We start from the raw sequence: 17885 nt of genomic DNA, 5'->3' as shown, positions 1-17885 counted from the left end.
TAGGGTCTGAGCATGTACCCTGTCTTTTTTCTATACTGATTTTCTTTCCCCAGAGACATTCAAATTCGGTGTTTTGCTTAGGATTTATAAGACTATTCTGAGCTGAGACTAAGAATAAATATTTGCTTTTTTATAAGCTCACCATCTTACATGTCTTAATACTATGCCAAATGTGTCCTGGGAGAAGAATAGTTATGCTTTTTTTAACTTGGCTTCTATTAATTTATTTAACATTTGCTATTTTGGATACAAAAGAGGAACTGGTCAAGTCATGTAATTTAGTTTGGCAGACTACTTAACTATTCTGGCAAACAAACTTTCCCCAGTGTAAATCCATTCTGAAGTTTACAGAGGTTCAATTTAGGAACCAGTTGAAATGAGAGCCGAGTTGAAAGGACACAGCTGATTGGCCAGTTCAGGACAAGCAAGCTAAATAAAAGGCAGTGGCAGAACATCTTGCGAAGGTGAATGATACACCATCCGTCTAGAGTCACACCTTAGGGCTTCTCAGAGTATTTTCAACATGAGTGGCTGCCCGTATTTAAGCAATGGCCTTAGGTAAGTATTTGCCTCTATTCTAAATATGGTTAGGCTCTTAGAAATGCTGAGTATGAACACTTTAGTTTCCAAATTTCAAGAGCATTAAAAACTGTCACCCTTTTTCCCTTGATTAATAATTTCTTTTAAAATAATTAGCAATAAGAGCATTTTAATCCCTTATATTATTAATGACTGTGTTTTCTCAAGATCTATTTTTTCCATCACTTATTTAATCTGCAGTCATCCTTTTGAAAAACTGTCTTTAGAAGGCAGTGAAGAAGATGAATCACAAACTGGTATAAATAAAGCCAGCAAAGGAGGACTTGTCTATGGAGATTATCTTCATGTAAGTAGCTGATTATCTTACAGTATTTAGCTTCCATTTTTGGGTGTGTTGTTGTTTTTTTTTCTCAGTCATCAAACAGTTTTCTGGCCCTAATAATACTCTTTCTAATAGAAATTTATGCTTTTCAATTTTTGTTTGAACAATTCAAGAGACTCGTATGAAAATTAATCTCTCCAACAGAGGTACAGTAAAGGCAAAAAATGTAGAATCTGGGTGGAAGAGTACAAATGATCAAATTAGTGTAGATGACTAGAAAGTATTATACAACTTGTATAAATAAGACAAGTTCACTAAATTCCAAATGATTCCAGGAAAAAAAATCTCTTTTAAATCTCTTTTATAAAATAGAAATTTTTAAGGCAAATATTTTCTTGACACGATTAATACATAAAAGAGGGATGATACAAATGAGGTATTGGAGATTATTCTGGGGTAAATTTTAGCCTGTTTGTCTTCTATATAGTTTAAGAAGTCAAATGATTAGGGCTCTTGATGCCTTCATCAGTGCAGTTCTAATGATGAGCTGACTAAGAATGTGAAGATCTTCTTAAAATAGGCTTTTTAGGGAAATAGAATAATGTAAGTTTCAGAGTCAGCTAAGCAAGTTATCAAGCTTTTATCACACTTTTTCAAGAGATGGAAGAACTGTGGCTTGCTTCTCAATGAGTTTAATAGCATTTGTTATAATAGATCTTGCCAAATATAAAATTCCCGAGAAAAAAATAAAAGCCACAAATTTAACTCACTATTTATGAGGAGACTCATTAATTGTTTAAAAGAAAATAGAATGAAGTCTGAGAATTTGAGAATTTGGGTTATTTTTTCAGTACTGTATTTTACTTCATATTAAAGTTGATAAAAACCAAATTTTTCAATATCAAAATCAGTCGCTCATTTTTTTAGTTTTATTGCAATGTGATTAATATATAACATCATGCAAGTTTAAGGTTGTTCACTCGATACCTTTATATATTTCAATATGATTATCAGTGCAGCATTGAGCTCACATGTCTCTCACGTCATATCATTACCATTTTTCTTTAGTGTGGTGAGAATATTTAAGATCTGCTCTTTTAGAAACTTTCAAGTGCATAATACAGTGTTGCTAACTATATATAACCACTCTGTTATAAATTGGGTCCTCATAGCTTATTTATCTTATAACTGGAAGTTTATACAAAATAATGCTTTCTATTTTTTTTTGTTTAAAGTTGGAAAAAATTTTGAAGGCACAGGAGCTTCAGAGTGAAATAAAAGGAAATAAAATCCATGATGAGCACCTTTTCATCATAACTCATCAAGGTAAGTTGCACAAAAGTTTGGACGATAATTATTACACAGGCATTTTGCATCAATAATGAGGAAACTACAATTATTTTAACTATAAAATGGTGAAAGCCCAAGGAATCTGCTTTGTTACAAATGCTCAAGATATTTTGCTGTCAGATAAATTCTTACAGAATGTTCTACTTGGATTTGAAAGTCTTCTTTATGTTACTTCACTGCTAATTGGATCAGGTTTAATTTTAAGCCTCGTCCTCAATCCAATAAGACATTTATCTTGGAATTGATAAAGAATTTTCAAGCTAATATGTTATTATTTTTCAATTTGGAACTTTAGAAAACTGCTTTCAAGAAATACATCTCTCAAATTTATTATGACTTAACATACTCCCACATAAATCTGGTATTTAATAGAAATGGAAATTTTATCTAAAATGTGTGTTTATCCTCTTTAGACTCAAAACGTCTAGGCACTGTTTTGCTTCTTTTTCATGTTTCAATGACACTTTGCTTTGCTTGAATATTTTGTCTTTTTCTGCTTTTCAAATGAGCTCTCAATTATAATATGTCAAATTGCATTAAAAAGAACCAGCCACTGGCACAGTATAGAGAAGCCCTCAAGTAAGGACAGAGAGCAGCGACAGGTGGCAAGAGGGGCGAAGTGATGGAGCACTGGTTACAAATGTTCACAAGAAGCTGAAACTATCCAACAATTTGTGCCCTGATGTTAGCACAGGTCATATTAGTCTCTACCATGCTGGGTGGCCTCAGTGTATTTGGGGTCAGATTCTACAATTTCTTCCAGAGAAGAGTTTCTGATTTGAACTGATCACAGGGTGGCCCTGGACCATCAGCTAGTTTTTCAAAATGCTGTTGTAGACCTGATAGATGTGCTGAGAGACTTCAGCAGCTCTACACTTCAGCAACAGCATCCTCTTGGGGTTTCCTGGCTGGATATGTAGCTTAGCCAAGATCCAAAGGCCATTAAATGAACGTCAGAGGCTGACACAGCATGCCCTATCCTTCCAAAATCCTCTTGGCAATTGTTGTTTTATGACTTGCTGGAAATAGGGCCAGTATTTTAATGACATTCCTTAAACTGACACTGAAGTTCATCCTTATTGGGAATATTCTTCCATGTTGCAAGAAAGACCTGGCTCTCCATTTTGCCACCATCTACAGAAAAAGCACATGGAGTGAGATGAAGGAGACATCCATATTGTTTTTCAAAGGCACCTGCAGGTAATTCAGAGGTTCCAGGTTCATGACTGGGCCCAAGGGTTTGAGAGGCAGGGAGACATCAATGCTCTGGTTTGGCATCAGTGGTGAATGTTTGGCCAGAGGAGTGCTGGGGATGACACCAAAGCCATTCTTAAGCTGACAGCAAAGTCTCATGTGCTACAGAGCTTTGTTGGGGAAGTGCATTTCCATATAGTTGTGCCCTTGATGATGAGTAAATGTTTCAGAAATTCCCAAGTCTTTACTGCAGGCAGCCAGACAGCCGTAGCAGCCACATTTCCAACAGATGCTATGCCTACCCCTTTAGAGAATTCAAATCAATCATTCAGATCACTGCTGGCCACAGCAACCATAGGTTAAGGAGCAAAGGTTGCAGGCACTGATGACATGATGAAGGATTGTCCCCTGCCAGACTTCCTCCAATGCCCAGGCCAAGGTCACCGCCAAGCAGACTATCTGGTCCTCCTCTCAAGAGATCTACTGCTCCCACCTACATGGAGGATTCTGTGGCACATTGATTGGGGGACTGAGGTCGAGGTTTAAAAGGTCCCCCAGAAGGTCACTTTGAGAAGGAATAATGGTTGGTGGCTGTTCCAGGTTGGTGGCTGTGGTGATGCCAACATGGTCAGTGGTTTTTAATGTAGAAGTCCATAACTTTGGGAGTTTAGAAAGTCCCTGAACTCTTTGAAATTATATGCAAAATTTTGATAATATATCTTAAAGAGGTCTGTGACCCCAAAATATTAAGAACCTAACGCTAACCCCAACATGGTGCTAAGTAAGTACTAAGGGAAATAGATAAGTAAGACAACATTTTAGATTTAGGCTGTTCATATATGCTTGTCCTCCCTTAACATTCTAAGTTCCCAGAACCCAAACTTTGTCAAATACATCAGGTTAGTAAATATTGAATTTTCCGTTTATACATAAAGTCGGGCATCACTTATGCTTCTCTATATACCTCCATCTCCTGATGGGAAGGTAGAATTAGATCATGTGCTATATCCTAAAAGACTTGAACAATATATGTGTTGAGAGAAATCAGTGTAATAATAACAACAACTATAAAGCCTATGAATAATACACATGACATAGTAAAACATTCAATAAAAAGGGAACTATTGTAAGTTTATCACTAATATTTGGTTGTAGCATATAAAAGGGCTATGCTGACATTTATTAATTTTTAAATTACATTTTTATTTCTTTCAATGTATGAACCATGTCTTTTATATAATTATGGTCAAAGATGCTCCCAGAATTTTCCAACTGACAATGGTTTTCTCATTGCAGCTTATGAACTCTGGTTTAAGCAAATCCTCTGGGAATTAGATTCTGTTCGTGAGATCTTTGAGAATGGCCTTGTAAGTTATTGTCATAATATTGGTTTCTTACTCTTTTTAGAGAATGTAGAAAATATTATGAATGAGAAAAACATAACACCAAATAGTGACATTTTTACTTAATGAAAGTTTTCAGTGGACAAGAGTGTAGTCACAGTTTCCCAGTGCCATTGCTACCTTGAGCTCCACATTGCACTCAAGTTCCTTTCTTTTTAAAATTTTATAAAAATTGTTTTAATCCACACTAGAGGATATATTTACTATTTTTTAAATTGAATTGTTGTCCGAGTACAGTTGCCTGCATTTTACCCCCACCCCTACCCCCAATCCCAGCCATCCCCACTCCCAGCCCTTGATCCTGCCCCTCTTTGGTTTTGTCCATGTGTCCTTTATACATGTTCCTGAAAACACTTCCCCGTTCTCCCCTCCCAAGTCCCCTCTGGTTACTGTCAGTTTGTTCTTAATTTCAATGTCTCTGGTTATATTTTGCTTGCTTGTTTGTTTTGTTGGTTAGGTTCCACTTACAGGTGAGCACTAAGGATATAAAGCCAGATGGTCAGGTTCCTTTCAAATTTCAGTTTCAAGCCCCTTGTTTGGAACCTTTTTTTTTTGCTCTGAAGAATAGTTGTTTTAGATGATGGTAGACTGCAGAATAGCTGATATACAGCCTTTAATTTCTAAGTACCAGAATTGTATTTCTAATGAATATTTGTTAGGGGAAGAGAGGAACAATAATGAGGAAAGTAAACAGGAAGAGAAGGGGGAGATAGGAAAAGAGCAGCAAGAGGAAGAAGAGGAGAAAAGAGTTGAGGTGGAGGGGAGGCCAATGAAGAAAAAGACAAGGAGGACGGGAGTGGGAGAAGAGCAGAGGTGTGGGTGATGGCAGAAATCTGAGCTCCACCCTGCTTCCTGCTTTCACAGCCTGCCAGACACAGGCCATGGCCACAGGTGCTCTACCAGGAAGCCCCTGCTCAGGAGGGGCTGGGAAAGAGAGAACAGCCTTACACAGACAATGCTCTTCTTTTTTATGAACACAATTTCCTTTTATGTCAATAGCACTAGTCTTGGAAAGAGCAGGTTTGTCCAGGTGTTGCTTAATCCTCACCTTACCTTTTCATGGCACTTTGACCTTTATTACTCAGAGCAAACTTACAGAAAAATTGGCTTAAAATTAGTGGGTTTTATGTTCCAGAATTTACTCCTAACTTACTTCCATGTAATTTCCCATTTTTAAAGAAAGGAAAAAGATTCTAATTTTGCAGACATTCCCTGCACACAATCCAGTTACTATTAGTTCAACATATACATCTGAGGGGGACCCAAAAAGCCCAGAATTTATTTATAAAAAAGTGTGTATCTATTCTTACACGTTTAAATTCAGTCACCTTCCAAGTACTCTCCATTTAATGCGAGACACCCATTGAGTTGTTTTTTCTCTGCTCAGACAGTTTTGGAACTGAGTGATTTTGGTGCTTTTTAGTGCTTCTGCTGTTTTTTTTTTCACCTCTTCCAAGTCAACAAGACCTTTCCCTTTGAGGACTTTTTTTTTTTTAATCTAGGAAAACGAAAACAAGTTGCTTAGGGTGAGATCAGGTAAATAGGGAGGATAGGGACCTGCGGTCATGCCATTGTTGATCAAAAACTGCTGAACACTCAGCACCATGTGGGCCGGGGCGCTCAGTAAATAACCAATTGTGAAATGGGCAAACGTTTTGAAAGCCTTCAAAAAACATTCACTGAAGCTGAACACAGCCTCTCACAGCAATTGCAGCTGGAACACTGACACAGATGGGTTTCTAGAACACTCACCTAGCAGGGGAAGCCTACACTCCAAAGCACCAGCCCTCCAGAGGATAATTCCTGGTTTTTTGGAGTCCCCCCTCCTACTTAAGGCAAATTTTTATTCCAATATTCCTTTTTGAAGTAAAGATAAAATTAATAGGAATGTACTGTTTGTAGACTACCTTTTATCTTCTAAAATCTAGAATTGATTATTCAATGTTTTATTTCTTACCCATCAGGTCAGGGATGAGAGGAATATGCTTAAGGTTGTTACACGAATGCATCGAGTGGTGGTGATCCTTAAACTACTGGTACAGCAGTTTTCTGTTCTGGAAACGATGACGGCCTTGGACTTCAATGACTTCAGGTATGCCCCTGTGGCTTTGTGATGATGCAATGGGGTTGACCTTCTCGCTGTCCTGGGGTCAAAAGAGAACTTGTGTGTTGTGTCACAAGAGGAGTCTGTTCTACTGACAATTTGTCACTATGAGTACCTGGGAGTCTTAATCACAAAGCATTTGAGGAGTAATTAAAACATTTCATCATTTAATTTTACATAAAAATGTAATGTGATCAATTAATTTCAATTCATCATTTTGCCATGCTTTTACCCAAAAAGAATTTGAGACCACTTATCAAAATGGCTTAAAATGGCTTATATAACTCATATAACTAAATTTCTAAAAAATTAAAAGCGAAGAAGAGAAACTGGAGTGACATGTAAAGAAGGATTTCAGCAAAATTATCAGAATAAGTTATGGCCCTGGCTGATATAGCTCAGTGGATTGAGCACGAGCCTGCAAACCAAAAGATCATGATTCGATTCCCTGCCAGGGCACATGCCTGGGTTGCAGGCCAGTTCCCAGCTGGGGACAGTTCCCAGCCGGGGATGCACCAGAAGCAACCGTACATTGATATTTCTCTCCTTCTCTCCTTCCCTTCCCTTCTAAAGATAAATAAATAAATAAATAAATATAAAAAGAATAAGTTATGGATTAATTTATAAAGTTTAACTCTACATTTTTAGGCAGCCAAAGTCATATATATATATATATATATATATATATATATGTGAAAAAACTTTTTTATATATCAAATTTGAAAGTACATTTTCCTAGATCATTAGGTGCATTTCATGGTGTAATATGCAACACGGTGTAATATCCAACATGTTTGACAATCAAAGAAAATGTAAGGGAATTGCTTTGTGGTTGATTTTGAAAGGTATAGTTTTGGTACCAACTAGATGAAGGATGCAGACAAAGAGGTGGCAGTACAGGGTAGCAGTAATAATATTTCGATTGCCTATTTTGCCCTGTGGAATATCCCCTTCATTTCACTTATAGTATCTTATTGGTGATCATATAGTTGTAGGTAGTGATGTCATCAATAATATTTAAAATGTAAGTTTTAGAATGGATCAAATATTTATAAATTATAAATAATCTTTTCACATTATTGAAAAAATATTGTTCCATATCCACCCATCTTTAAGAAAAAAACTTAAGTTACAATGTTAGAAACTTAAAATGTTATAATGTAGCATTTTACAAATTATACAAACATTTCAACTTTAAATTGATTGACAGATGTCAACAGTGATGTCAAAGTAGCTCATTTCCTTTGTGTCAGCAACATCGAAATCATAGGTCCAATTCTAGGCAGTTGTGTGTTTGTGTTCTTGATGATATCTAGGGCAGTGAAACTGAGAGCCTCTCACAATAGATAAATCATTACAGTGATTTACAATGTCAATGCTTTTTTTTTCTTTCTCTTCTCTTCTCTTCCCCTATTTACCTAAAAGAGAGTACTTATCTCCAGCATCTGGCTTTCAGAGTTTGCAATTCCGACTATTAGAAAACAAGATAGGTGTCCTTCAGAGTTCAAGAGTACCTTACAACAGAAGACATTATCGTGATAACTTCAAAGGAGAAGATAATGAAGTGGTACTTCATTCAGAGCAGGAGAAAACACTTCTGCAACTAGTGGAGGTACATGCTCAAATACTATTTCTAAGGTCTAACTTAATACATTTTTTCTTCTTTCATTTTTAAATTTTATATTTTATTGATTATGCTACTACAGTTGTCCTAATTTTTTCCTCTTTGCCCCCTTGACCTGGCACCCACTGGCTCATGCAATCCCCATACCATGTTCATGTCCATGGGTCATGCATATACGTTCACTGGATATTTCATTTCCTATACTTTACATCTTTTTAATTTAGCTTCCACCAGATAAGAATTGTATAACTCCTATCAAAGTTTGGTCACAGTAATTGTAATAAGAACAGAAAGTATTTATACAAAGACTTAAATGTGTAAATTTAACTAATTAACATAATTAAAATATTAAGAACTCTCTTTAGAATTTTAGAAATATCAATATAATCAGTTATATGTTAATATCTAATCTTTTAAACATCCCTTCTAAGCAACATTTAATTAGCTGATTTTTAAACTAAGTGTGGCTCATTATCTAATGAGCTTTAACTTCTTCAAAATATTGTGGGTAGGGCGGGAGAAAGTGGTGGTGGGAAAACGGAGACAACTGTATTTGAACATCAATTTAAAAAGTTTTAAAATATTATAAAATTGAACAGTCCCCAAAGCTGTGTATTTTTGTGAATTAAAGTATATTACTTAGTGTATATCCTCTTCAGAATTTTTCTCTCATATTTTAATCCACCATGGGCTTATAATAATTTTGAGAAACTTTTAATTTTATTCAAAAATAAATTATTAAATAAGTATTCTATTGTCTTGATTTCTTTTACAGAGACTTTTTCTTTGCAGATGAAACTTTTATTTTAATGAATATGGAGTTGGGTTAATATATATAATGCAGTATATCAGCTTATAAAGATAGGAAAAAAAGAATCAGAAAGCTGACTTCAAATCAAAAATAGGTTAAATGAGAATCCACAGAGATTCAGGAATGAGGTTTTATTTAGATGAGATGAAAAAGTCTTGCAGAGTATTAAAATAATTGAGTCGTTAGTGGGTTTCAGAATTGTTGATTACACCATGCTCCTGCATTTATTACATGTCATAATTCCTTTAGAACCTAAGACATAAAGTATTTTTAGAATAAACCAGAGACGTCACCAAAACAACATAGGCATATGTTCGTACCTATATACCATGTTTTTCAGACTATAAGACACATCTTCCCCCACAAATTTAGGAGAAAAAGAGTAGTGCACCTTGTAGTCTGAATGTAGCTTTCCTGGCTCACTGTGAGTTCTGGGAGGCAGTGATAGAGTAGGGTCACAGGTTATTAAATATTTTACCACATATTTTGCTTCAACATTATTTCCCTGTTTTCCTCCTTTAAAACTTAGGTGCATCTTATGGTCCAGAGAGTCTTATGGTCCTAAAAATATGGGTAGAACAAAATTGTGATTTGTGATAACATATTTATAATAGGTAAAGAGTAAACATCAGTGATACAATTTCCTGAAAGATTAAGAGATGAAATATAATAGATTTCTATTTTTTAAATGAAGAAATTGAAGGGAAAGGAAGTGTTTATACACAAAAAAACCTTATTGCATATATTCCTCAAGTCCATGAAAATTTTCTGTTTCAAGCTCATAAATGCTAGTTATATCTTACATATTTAAAATTTTATAATATGTTCATTTAAAAATAATATTTATTTAAGGCATGGCTGGAAAGAACACCAGGTTTAGAGCCACAAGGATTTAACTTCTGGGGAAAGTTGGAAAAACATATTATTAAAGGCCTGGAAGAAGAATTCACAATGATTCAGGTATTTATGATGCCATACATAAATATAAGTTTACTACAAAAGTACTGGGAATTTTAAAAAATAACTACCCACTTATCTCTTAAACTTTCACTTTTCTTATGTTCTTTTTCTTTCATAAATGCATCTGCTTAGAATATATTACATGGTTAATTTAATTTTATTTATGTACAATAACAATTAAATTAAATTTATTGTAGGCAAGATTTTATCTTTAAAAATAGATGAGATTAATAGACCTTTTTCATTTCTACTGAAAATTTCAGATTATGACCAATTCTAGACAGAAGTAGGCTCATAAAAGACTAGTCAACTAACTATACTTAACTATAGAATTTTCCCTTGGCTCTGGGTTCTTCCTAGTGGTTCTCAGACAATGTCAAGTTTCTCACTTAGGAAAATACTGTTGATTCCTCATGTCCTTCAAATTACAGGCCACTTCCTTTCTTCATGACTGAATACATTGAAGCATTGTTTTAATTCTATTTCTTGAGAGGGTGTTTCAGGTAATACTTCATGCAGGGACTCTGAAGTTACACTGCATGGATTCAAGTTTCATCTCCACTTCTTAACCATGTGTTATTGAATGTCTTCTGAAACTTCTCTTTGCTTCATTTTCATCATTGATAAAATAGAAAATAAGAGTATCTACTTCATAGAATAATTATGAGTATTTGATTAATATTTGTAAAGTGTTTTAGAACAGTACTTATCAAAATTATTTCCTTTTTTTCTCATTTAATCTTCAACACGATCCAGCCCGTCTTCTTGTCCTATTATTCACAAATGCCCTCCATGTACATAAATCCAATAGCCATTTTTTATCTTCGCTTTTCTTGATCAAACAGTGACATTCAATACTAATGACTACTTACTCTTTCTTAAGCACTCATACCCCCACCCACACCTTGGATCTGGTACACGATATTCTGTCTTGATCTAATTCTCTGGTCCCTCTCTCTCTCTGCCTCCTTTACTGGCTCATTTTTATCTGTGAGACCAATAAATGGGAATGGAGGCATTTCCCAAGGCTGCATTAGCTTACAGATCTGTATCATTTCTCTGTGCTGTTTCACTAGATGAACTCATTTATACCCACTGCTTCAATATCTACTTATACACCTATGATTCTTAAACATTTACCTCTAGCATAGATATCTCGTTACATTTCAGATCATATATTTAACATCTTAATTTGTATTGCTCCTGGTCCTCTAAAAACCACACTAATTAAAAAAAAAAACTTCAAAAAATTTCTTTCCATCCACTCTAGTATCAATCTGGTCTTCTCCAAGTTTTTCTCCTACAAACTTGTGTTTGTCAAGTCAGATACATACAATTGGTCCTTGGCAACTTCTTCTTTCCCAACCACTTCTTCAAATTATCAGGGCATGCTGTTGACTTAACCTACTAAATAGCTCTCAAGTACTTCCTTTTAATCTACCAAGACCCATCAAGAGCAGATTCTCATTGTTTTCCATCTGGACTAAAGTTTTAGTCTTTCAACTATTTTACAAGGCTACCCATTATGGCTCCATTTCAATTTACTCCGTATACTGCAGTTTGAGTGATTTTTTCAAAATGCAGATCAACTCACATTTTTCCTTTGATTGAAACTCTTTGATATCTTCTCATTTTTTTCAGCACAACCATAAAAATCTTTAACATAATCTTCAAGGCATTTCATGATCTTTTGTGTACCAATCATATAAATTTTCTTTAAACTAAATTTAGTTATTTTGAACTTACCACCACATCCTTTTATATCTTATTCCCTGGGCTAGGAATAGTCTTCCCCTGATAATTCCCTTTCATTCTTCAAGTCTTGATTAAAGGAAAACTTCTTTGGAAAGGTCTTTCTTGACCTCTTTACTACTATAATTTATCATGGCACTATACTGCTTCCATATACCACTGTGTGTTCATGGCCACAACTTAATGCTCAGGTTATTATTTGTTCTATGTTTTATTACCACCAGACAATATATTGCATAATATCAGGGGACTCAATTTTGCTCATAATTTTATTGATCACCTGAGCATAACATTTGCTAAAAAATGAATATTTAATTGGCAACAGTATGTATACAAGCTTTACCAAAGCTTTATATACAGTATGTATACAAACTGTTTAACAAACAGTTTGGTTTTTCTGAGGAATTGAATATAATTAGATTTAACTGATTTTTGCTCCAACTTAACTGAGTTGTAAGTGAGCATGTGCTATAGGCAGAAGAAAATTTTCTTAAACCAATCAATAGATATAAAATGAATAAAAATATTAGGGTGAAATATAGCTGAGAAATTATATTTACAAAATGTAATACTGAGTATAGAGTTTCAGTTGTGTTTCTAGTTTTTTTCTGGCCAGGAATTCTTAACTTTTCCTAAGTGGAATTGTTTTACTTACTGTGTTAAATAATTTCTGTCAAAAAGTAGATCAGTATTGATCACTTGTATCCAGTTATGTCCTCTTGAAAAGAATATTTAACAGATCACTTAAACTAAAATAGAAGGATAGAACTAGTGATTGAGAAGAGAGTCCTTCTCATAAGCCATAATTTCCAAGTTCTAATATTAGATGGAACAGTAAATATTTCTAATACAACCTTTCTGCATCTGGGAAAGCTACTTCTAACAGGCAATGTTTTCTAAAATTAGAATCTACTCTCTCTCATGAAAAGACTAATACAGTATTTTCCCCAAAGGCTAAAAAAGAGTCAGAGGAAAAAGACGAGCAAATGGCTGAATTTCAGAAACAAAAAGAGACATTACTCTCTTTATTTGATGAGAAATGCCATGAGCATCTCCTTCATAAAAGTAGGTATTTTACTTTATGGTTTGTTTCCCATCACTTTACTACTGTGACATCAAAAGATCAAACCCCACTTGGGGGAAATGAAATGAAAATTGGTATTTCACTCATAGAAACAAGAATTGGTTAATGTTATTTATTATATTAACAACTTTAAGTGTTCAGCTTATCACCAAGACGTTGGTAGAAACTTTCATAATATATCAGACATGAAGGTTACCAAGATACATCGAAAATATTCTTTCAAGTAGTTCATAGCCTAACATTGTCTTATTCCTATAAGACAATGATGTTATTGTAAATACTACAGTAGCAGTAAGGGGGGAAGGAGTAACTCCATTGGAAGGGTAAGAGTGGCTTAGCCAATGAAATATTTCTCCATCTGACCAAGAAAAACACACATTTAGACTTCTGGCATAATTAATATTGAGCTATTAGTTCTTGAAACTAATTGACCATTATAATCAAAATACTTTTACTATTTAACTCCTTTCTTTGATCTGTTTAAAACTCTGTGTTCATTTTTTTATTTGGAACTTTTATTCTAAAGTACCTATAAATCTTGTGGGAAAAGATACAAGTAAAAAAATAATTTTTATAATACAAGTATAAGGCATAGCAATATATGAAATCAGTGTGAAATTCTATAAGCTGAGAGGTAATCAGCCTTGGTTTTTGATAGAACTTCAGTAAAAAATAGCAAAATCTTGTTTTCCTATAGATAGAGCAACACATAAATTTTATATAATGATTATGCTCCTTGAAATCAAGTGGTTTTAAGTAATTCAAGTAATTTTAAGTAAATTATTAAAAACTACTTTCAAATGAAAGTTGGAATAAGTCTTGTTTAACTTTTTAAAAAGCCATCATACTATTTTACTTGAATAATATGTTCTATCATGGAATTTAAGTAGTTTTTCTATATATGGCTTTCATAACATATTAAAGGTTTTGAGAATTTAGGGTATATCTATGTGTATATATTTAACTTTCTTTTTAAATTCTAATATTAAAACAATGATTGATATGATAGTATTCTAATTCCAAACTAAGGGATAAAAAGTTTAACCTAAAAGCTACATTGTTTTCTAAAAACATAGAACAATTATTTAAGGTGATGCTGCCAAATTAATATGACTATCCTAAATGACCTATTAAATTAAAACTGTGTATCCTGCAGGTGAAAGACGACTGTCGTACAGAGCACTGCAGGGGGCCTTTATGATTTATTTTTACAGGTAAAAGCAAATTAGAAAAGAAGCAGAAGTTAAACTGAGGATTGGATATAGATAATGTATCAAGTAAAAAGCCTATAATTGCAATCATAGTTCTAATAAGTTATTTAGTTTTGGAGGAAACAGGAAATAATTCCTTGTGAGGTTTAATGAGGTTTTCTCTCTCATAACTAGTAAGGGTATAACTTTATTTCTGTAGTTGGTTTTAAAAAACCCCGTAAGAATTAATCAAATATTCTTTTAGGAAAGAGGACTCATGGACATGGACAACAGTATGGTGATTACTGGGAGGAGGGGGTATAAAGGGACTAAATGGTAATGGGGAAAATACAATAAGGATTAGGCGAAAAAATTCTACTATTATATGATATTGTGTCCGGAAAGACCACCATGCTATCTGCCTCAGAAATGGTCCATCTTTAAACAATGTTGTGGAGTTATTCCTGTTTTATAAAGGAAAAAAAGAATGGGTAAAGTGAAAACGCCTTATAAACTGTCATTCTACTTATTCAGCAATTTCAAGTACAATGTCTTCACTGTTTAATGCATTTGAGGTGTCCTTTGAAAGTTCACAGACTCTTTCATATGCATGAAGATCTCACCTTCATGTTTCATGAATTAAATGAATCAGAAGAAAGAATGGCAAAATCAGCACACTAGCAAAAACACCTATATTAACTGGACATTTTACTAATTTGTATTTATTTAATTTGTAATCCTCTCAAATAGTTTTTCAGAATGACAATATAAACAAAATGTTTTTACTCTTTTCTTAAACTTTTACTAAATATATGCCACTCAAATTTATGTATCCAAAGTAGAAAATTTACTGAGAGGGTTGAAGGATTAGATATATACTACACATTTATATATTTTAGAGGAAATAAAAAGCAGTCTTTGTTTTTGAGTTTTAATATCTTTGTTTGGAAAAAGTTTTTGAGTATACTAACTGGAAAATCTGAGCTAGCGCATATGTCTGCCTATTAATGAGGATCAATGGTAGGTGTGACTCTGGCTGGTTACTTCACTCATATTACATGGAATAGTCTAGACTCTTCACACAAATGATGTGAAGTGAAAGGTAGTGTCACCATTTTTTTTGATGAAGAAACTAAGACTGATTGGGTAATTCAGAGATGCCACAGCTTCTAAGAGCAAAGTTGACATTTGTCTTCAGGGCCAGTAGATGGTAAGAGTCATGCTCTTCCCAACACATCAGATTTGCTTGAACACATTCTTCTTATTTCTCCTTTAGGGAGGAACCTAGATTCCAGGTCCCTTTCCAGCTGCTGACTTCTCTCATGGACATAGACACACTCTTGACCAAATGGAGATGTAAGTCTGCCCCTTCATCCCAACCCCCATAACTCTTCTCCTCGGTCTTATTCCTTTACCCATTTTCTCCATCTGCCCTCTTTCCTGCTCTCTTTTCTTCCATCTTTTCAGTGTGAGTTGTTAAAACAACCTTGACAATTATTCTTTCCTAGAGTCCACTTATCCAATATACAGAAAAGCATAATGCCTGGAGCCCACAGTAACTTTGGAGGCCCATAAAATATTTTACTTGACAATCAGAAGGAAAAAATAAACTGTAGGTCCAAATAAATGTTTTACTATATAATAGTAACTTATTCATCTTTATGCCAATGTAATTTAAATATATAATTTTAATATTTTTTAATGGAAGAAGAGACCCATAAAGAAAAATGACCAGAGCTCATTAAAATTGTACTATGGCCCTGCTCTCCCCTATTGTGTTCACAGACTAAATGTAAATATGGTTGAAGACAAATAGGATTCTGAACCAAGCGGGGTGCCAGGCAACCTGTGGGTCTCATCTGGCTCTCACAGGTGAATATTCCATATGGCTAAGTGATAAGGTGTGAGCCCTCTTCTCAGAAGCGGTAGTCATTGTTGACCCTTTCTTTTTAGAACATTGTGGAACTAATAGCAGAAAAGTATCCATGAAGTTAATTTGTGTGTTTGCCTAGATAACCATGTGTGCCTGGTGCACAGGATGCTGGGCAGCAAAGCTGGCACTGGTGGGTCCTCAGGCTACCACTACCTGCGTTCCACAGTAAGGTAAAGGCAAAGACTGCTTTCACTTTTTTGACAAAACGTTTTGCAAGTGACAGAACAGGATTTGAACCCAAATTTGACTTCAAAGGCCAATGCTCTCCTGCTATAAAACTGCAAGTTACAATAGTGGACTAACAAACACAAAAGCAATTTTTAGTATTATAAGCACTCTGATGACATTTACTGTGAATCTTAAGATGGTATTTATATGTTGTAATCCATTTATGTCAGTTACTTGGCAGCTACTTTGCAGGTGGGAAATATTATCCAATGAACAACTAAAAACTCTGGATGCTTTAAATTCATTATTTTGAATACTGTCCTTTAAAGGTTGGAAATAGGACAGTAATGAGACTAGGTTGTACTTTGAACCTGCCTGGTCAAGATCAATGAAACACGTAACATGGTTTTACGGGCATGAACTTTGGATACAGAATAGAAATGGAGCAACCTTAATGCTAATAACACCGTTTTGATGAAAAGTTTTAAATATTTCATTTCAACAAATCTAAAACATCTGCATGTGTTTTTTCCAGTGACAGGTACAAGGTATTTGTAGATTTATTTAATCTGTCCACATATCTGGTTCCCCGACACTGGATACCGAGGATGAACCCAGTTGTTCATAAATTCCTTTACATGGCTGAGTACTGTGACAGCTCTTACTTCAGCAATGAAGAATCAGATTAAAATTGTCTGCAACAATCTATGAAGAACACAGATTTCCGCATTTTTTCTATGAATTTTCACGAATGCAGGGTGCTAATGTAACATATGTATACATATAGTTAAGCACTGTGGTGCTCTGATTCAACCTCAGAAATAATTTTAGTTCATTTGTTGTGATAAGACTAAGTACTTTTGTGATGGCACAAGACCTTGAGATAAGAAATTAAATCAGTTACATTCTAACGTTGTACACAGGGTATTTTCCTATTAAAAACTTGATGTCCCCTGATGTCTACCTAACCATTTTATGTAATCATTATCACTGTTTCATATTTCATAAGGTTGCAAGCTTCAACTATTTCAAAATTTTTATGCAGTAAAATGTGTCATTCTGTACAAACTTATTCAATAAAAAGATTTTGAAATAATGAAAATTAGTTTTTCTGCAATATAGTGTTTTGGAAACATTCCTTGTATTTGTTAGGACTCTTGGTCATCAGTGAAATCTGTGTGAAGCTTGCCCAAAGGGGGTTTACCTGACAATTACTTCAGTAGCTTAAAGAACTGAGAGAGCCTGGAGCTCTCAGTCCATTGGGATGGACCCAGTTCCTAGAGTACTGTGTTCCTGGAACACTTTGTGGTTCTTCCGTGTCTTATCTCCTCTGTGTAGGTGTTGGCTTTAGTCTTCCCTGATGTAGACCTACTCCTCCTCCCTCTGGCTGGGTCTCAATTTTAGCACCTCTGAACTCCCAGAAGGGCAAAGGAACCCACCTCAGCTCCAA

At 34.6% G+C, this 17885-nt stretch overlaps 1 protein-coding gene across 2 annotated transcripts; it reads left to right on the top strand.

The window, feature by feature from the left end:
* The first annotated feature begins 474 nt into the window (after window positions 1–474).
* Window positions 475–17524, top strand: TDO2 (tryptophan 2,3-dioxygenase). 2 transcript variants are annotated; one of them, XR_005079592.2, is made up of 12 exons: window positions 475–558; window positions 781–886; window positions 2098–2188; window positions 4703–4773; window positions 6774–6901; window positions 8339–8525; window positions 10201–10308; window positions 13014–13125; window positions 14301–14358; window positions 15611–15690; window positions 16120–16206; window positions 16347–16363. XR_005079592.2 is itself a non-coding variant. In XM_037125716.2 (12 exons), exons 1-12 carry the CDS (start codon window positions 524–526, stop codon window positions 17122–17124), a joined length of 1221 nt encoding a protein of 406 aa, XP_036981611.1. In that variant the 5' UTR covers window positions 475–523; the 3' UTR covers window positions 17125–17524. The 2 variants fall into 2 exon arrangements, 1 of the variants encoding a protein (XP_036981611.1); XM_037125716.2 differs by lacking the exon at window positions 16120–16206 and adding an exon at window positions 16971–17524 and having other exon boundaries at window positions 16347–16437.
* The last annotated feature ends 361 nt before the right edge of the window (window positions 17525–17885 follow it).

This window comes from Artibeus jamaicensis, unplaced genomic scaffold, assembly GCF_021234435.1.
Source record: "Artibeus jamaicensis isolate MK-2021 breed Jamaican fruit bat unplaced genomic scaffold, CSHL_Jam_final scaffold_537, whole genome shotgun sequence".
Classification (NCBI taxonomy): domain Eukaryota; kingdom Metazoa; phylum Chordata; class Mammalia; order Chiroptera; family Phyllostomidae; genus Artibeus; species Artibeus jamaicensis.
This window is presented reverse-complemented; position numbering and strand designations above follow the sequence as displayed.

What these genes read in the sequence shown, in the direction of transcription:
- TDO2 (XM_037125716.2), top strand. Translation starts at nt 524, where the DNA reads ATGAGTGGCTGCCCGTATTTAAGCAATGGCCTTAG. An exon ending in TTGGACTTCAATGACTTCAG is followed by an intron (nt 6,902 to 8,338) that starts GTATGCCCCTGT and finishes TTTACCTAAAAG; the next exon opens with AGAGTACTTATCTCCAGCAT. An exon ending in CACTTCTGCAACTAGTGGAG is followed by an intron (nt 8,526 to 10,200) that starts GTACATGCTCAA and finishes TATTTATTTAAG; the next exon opens with GCATGGCTGGAAAGAACACC.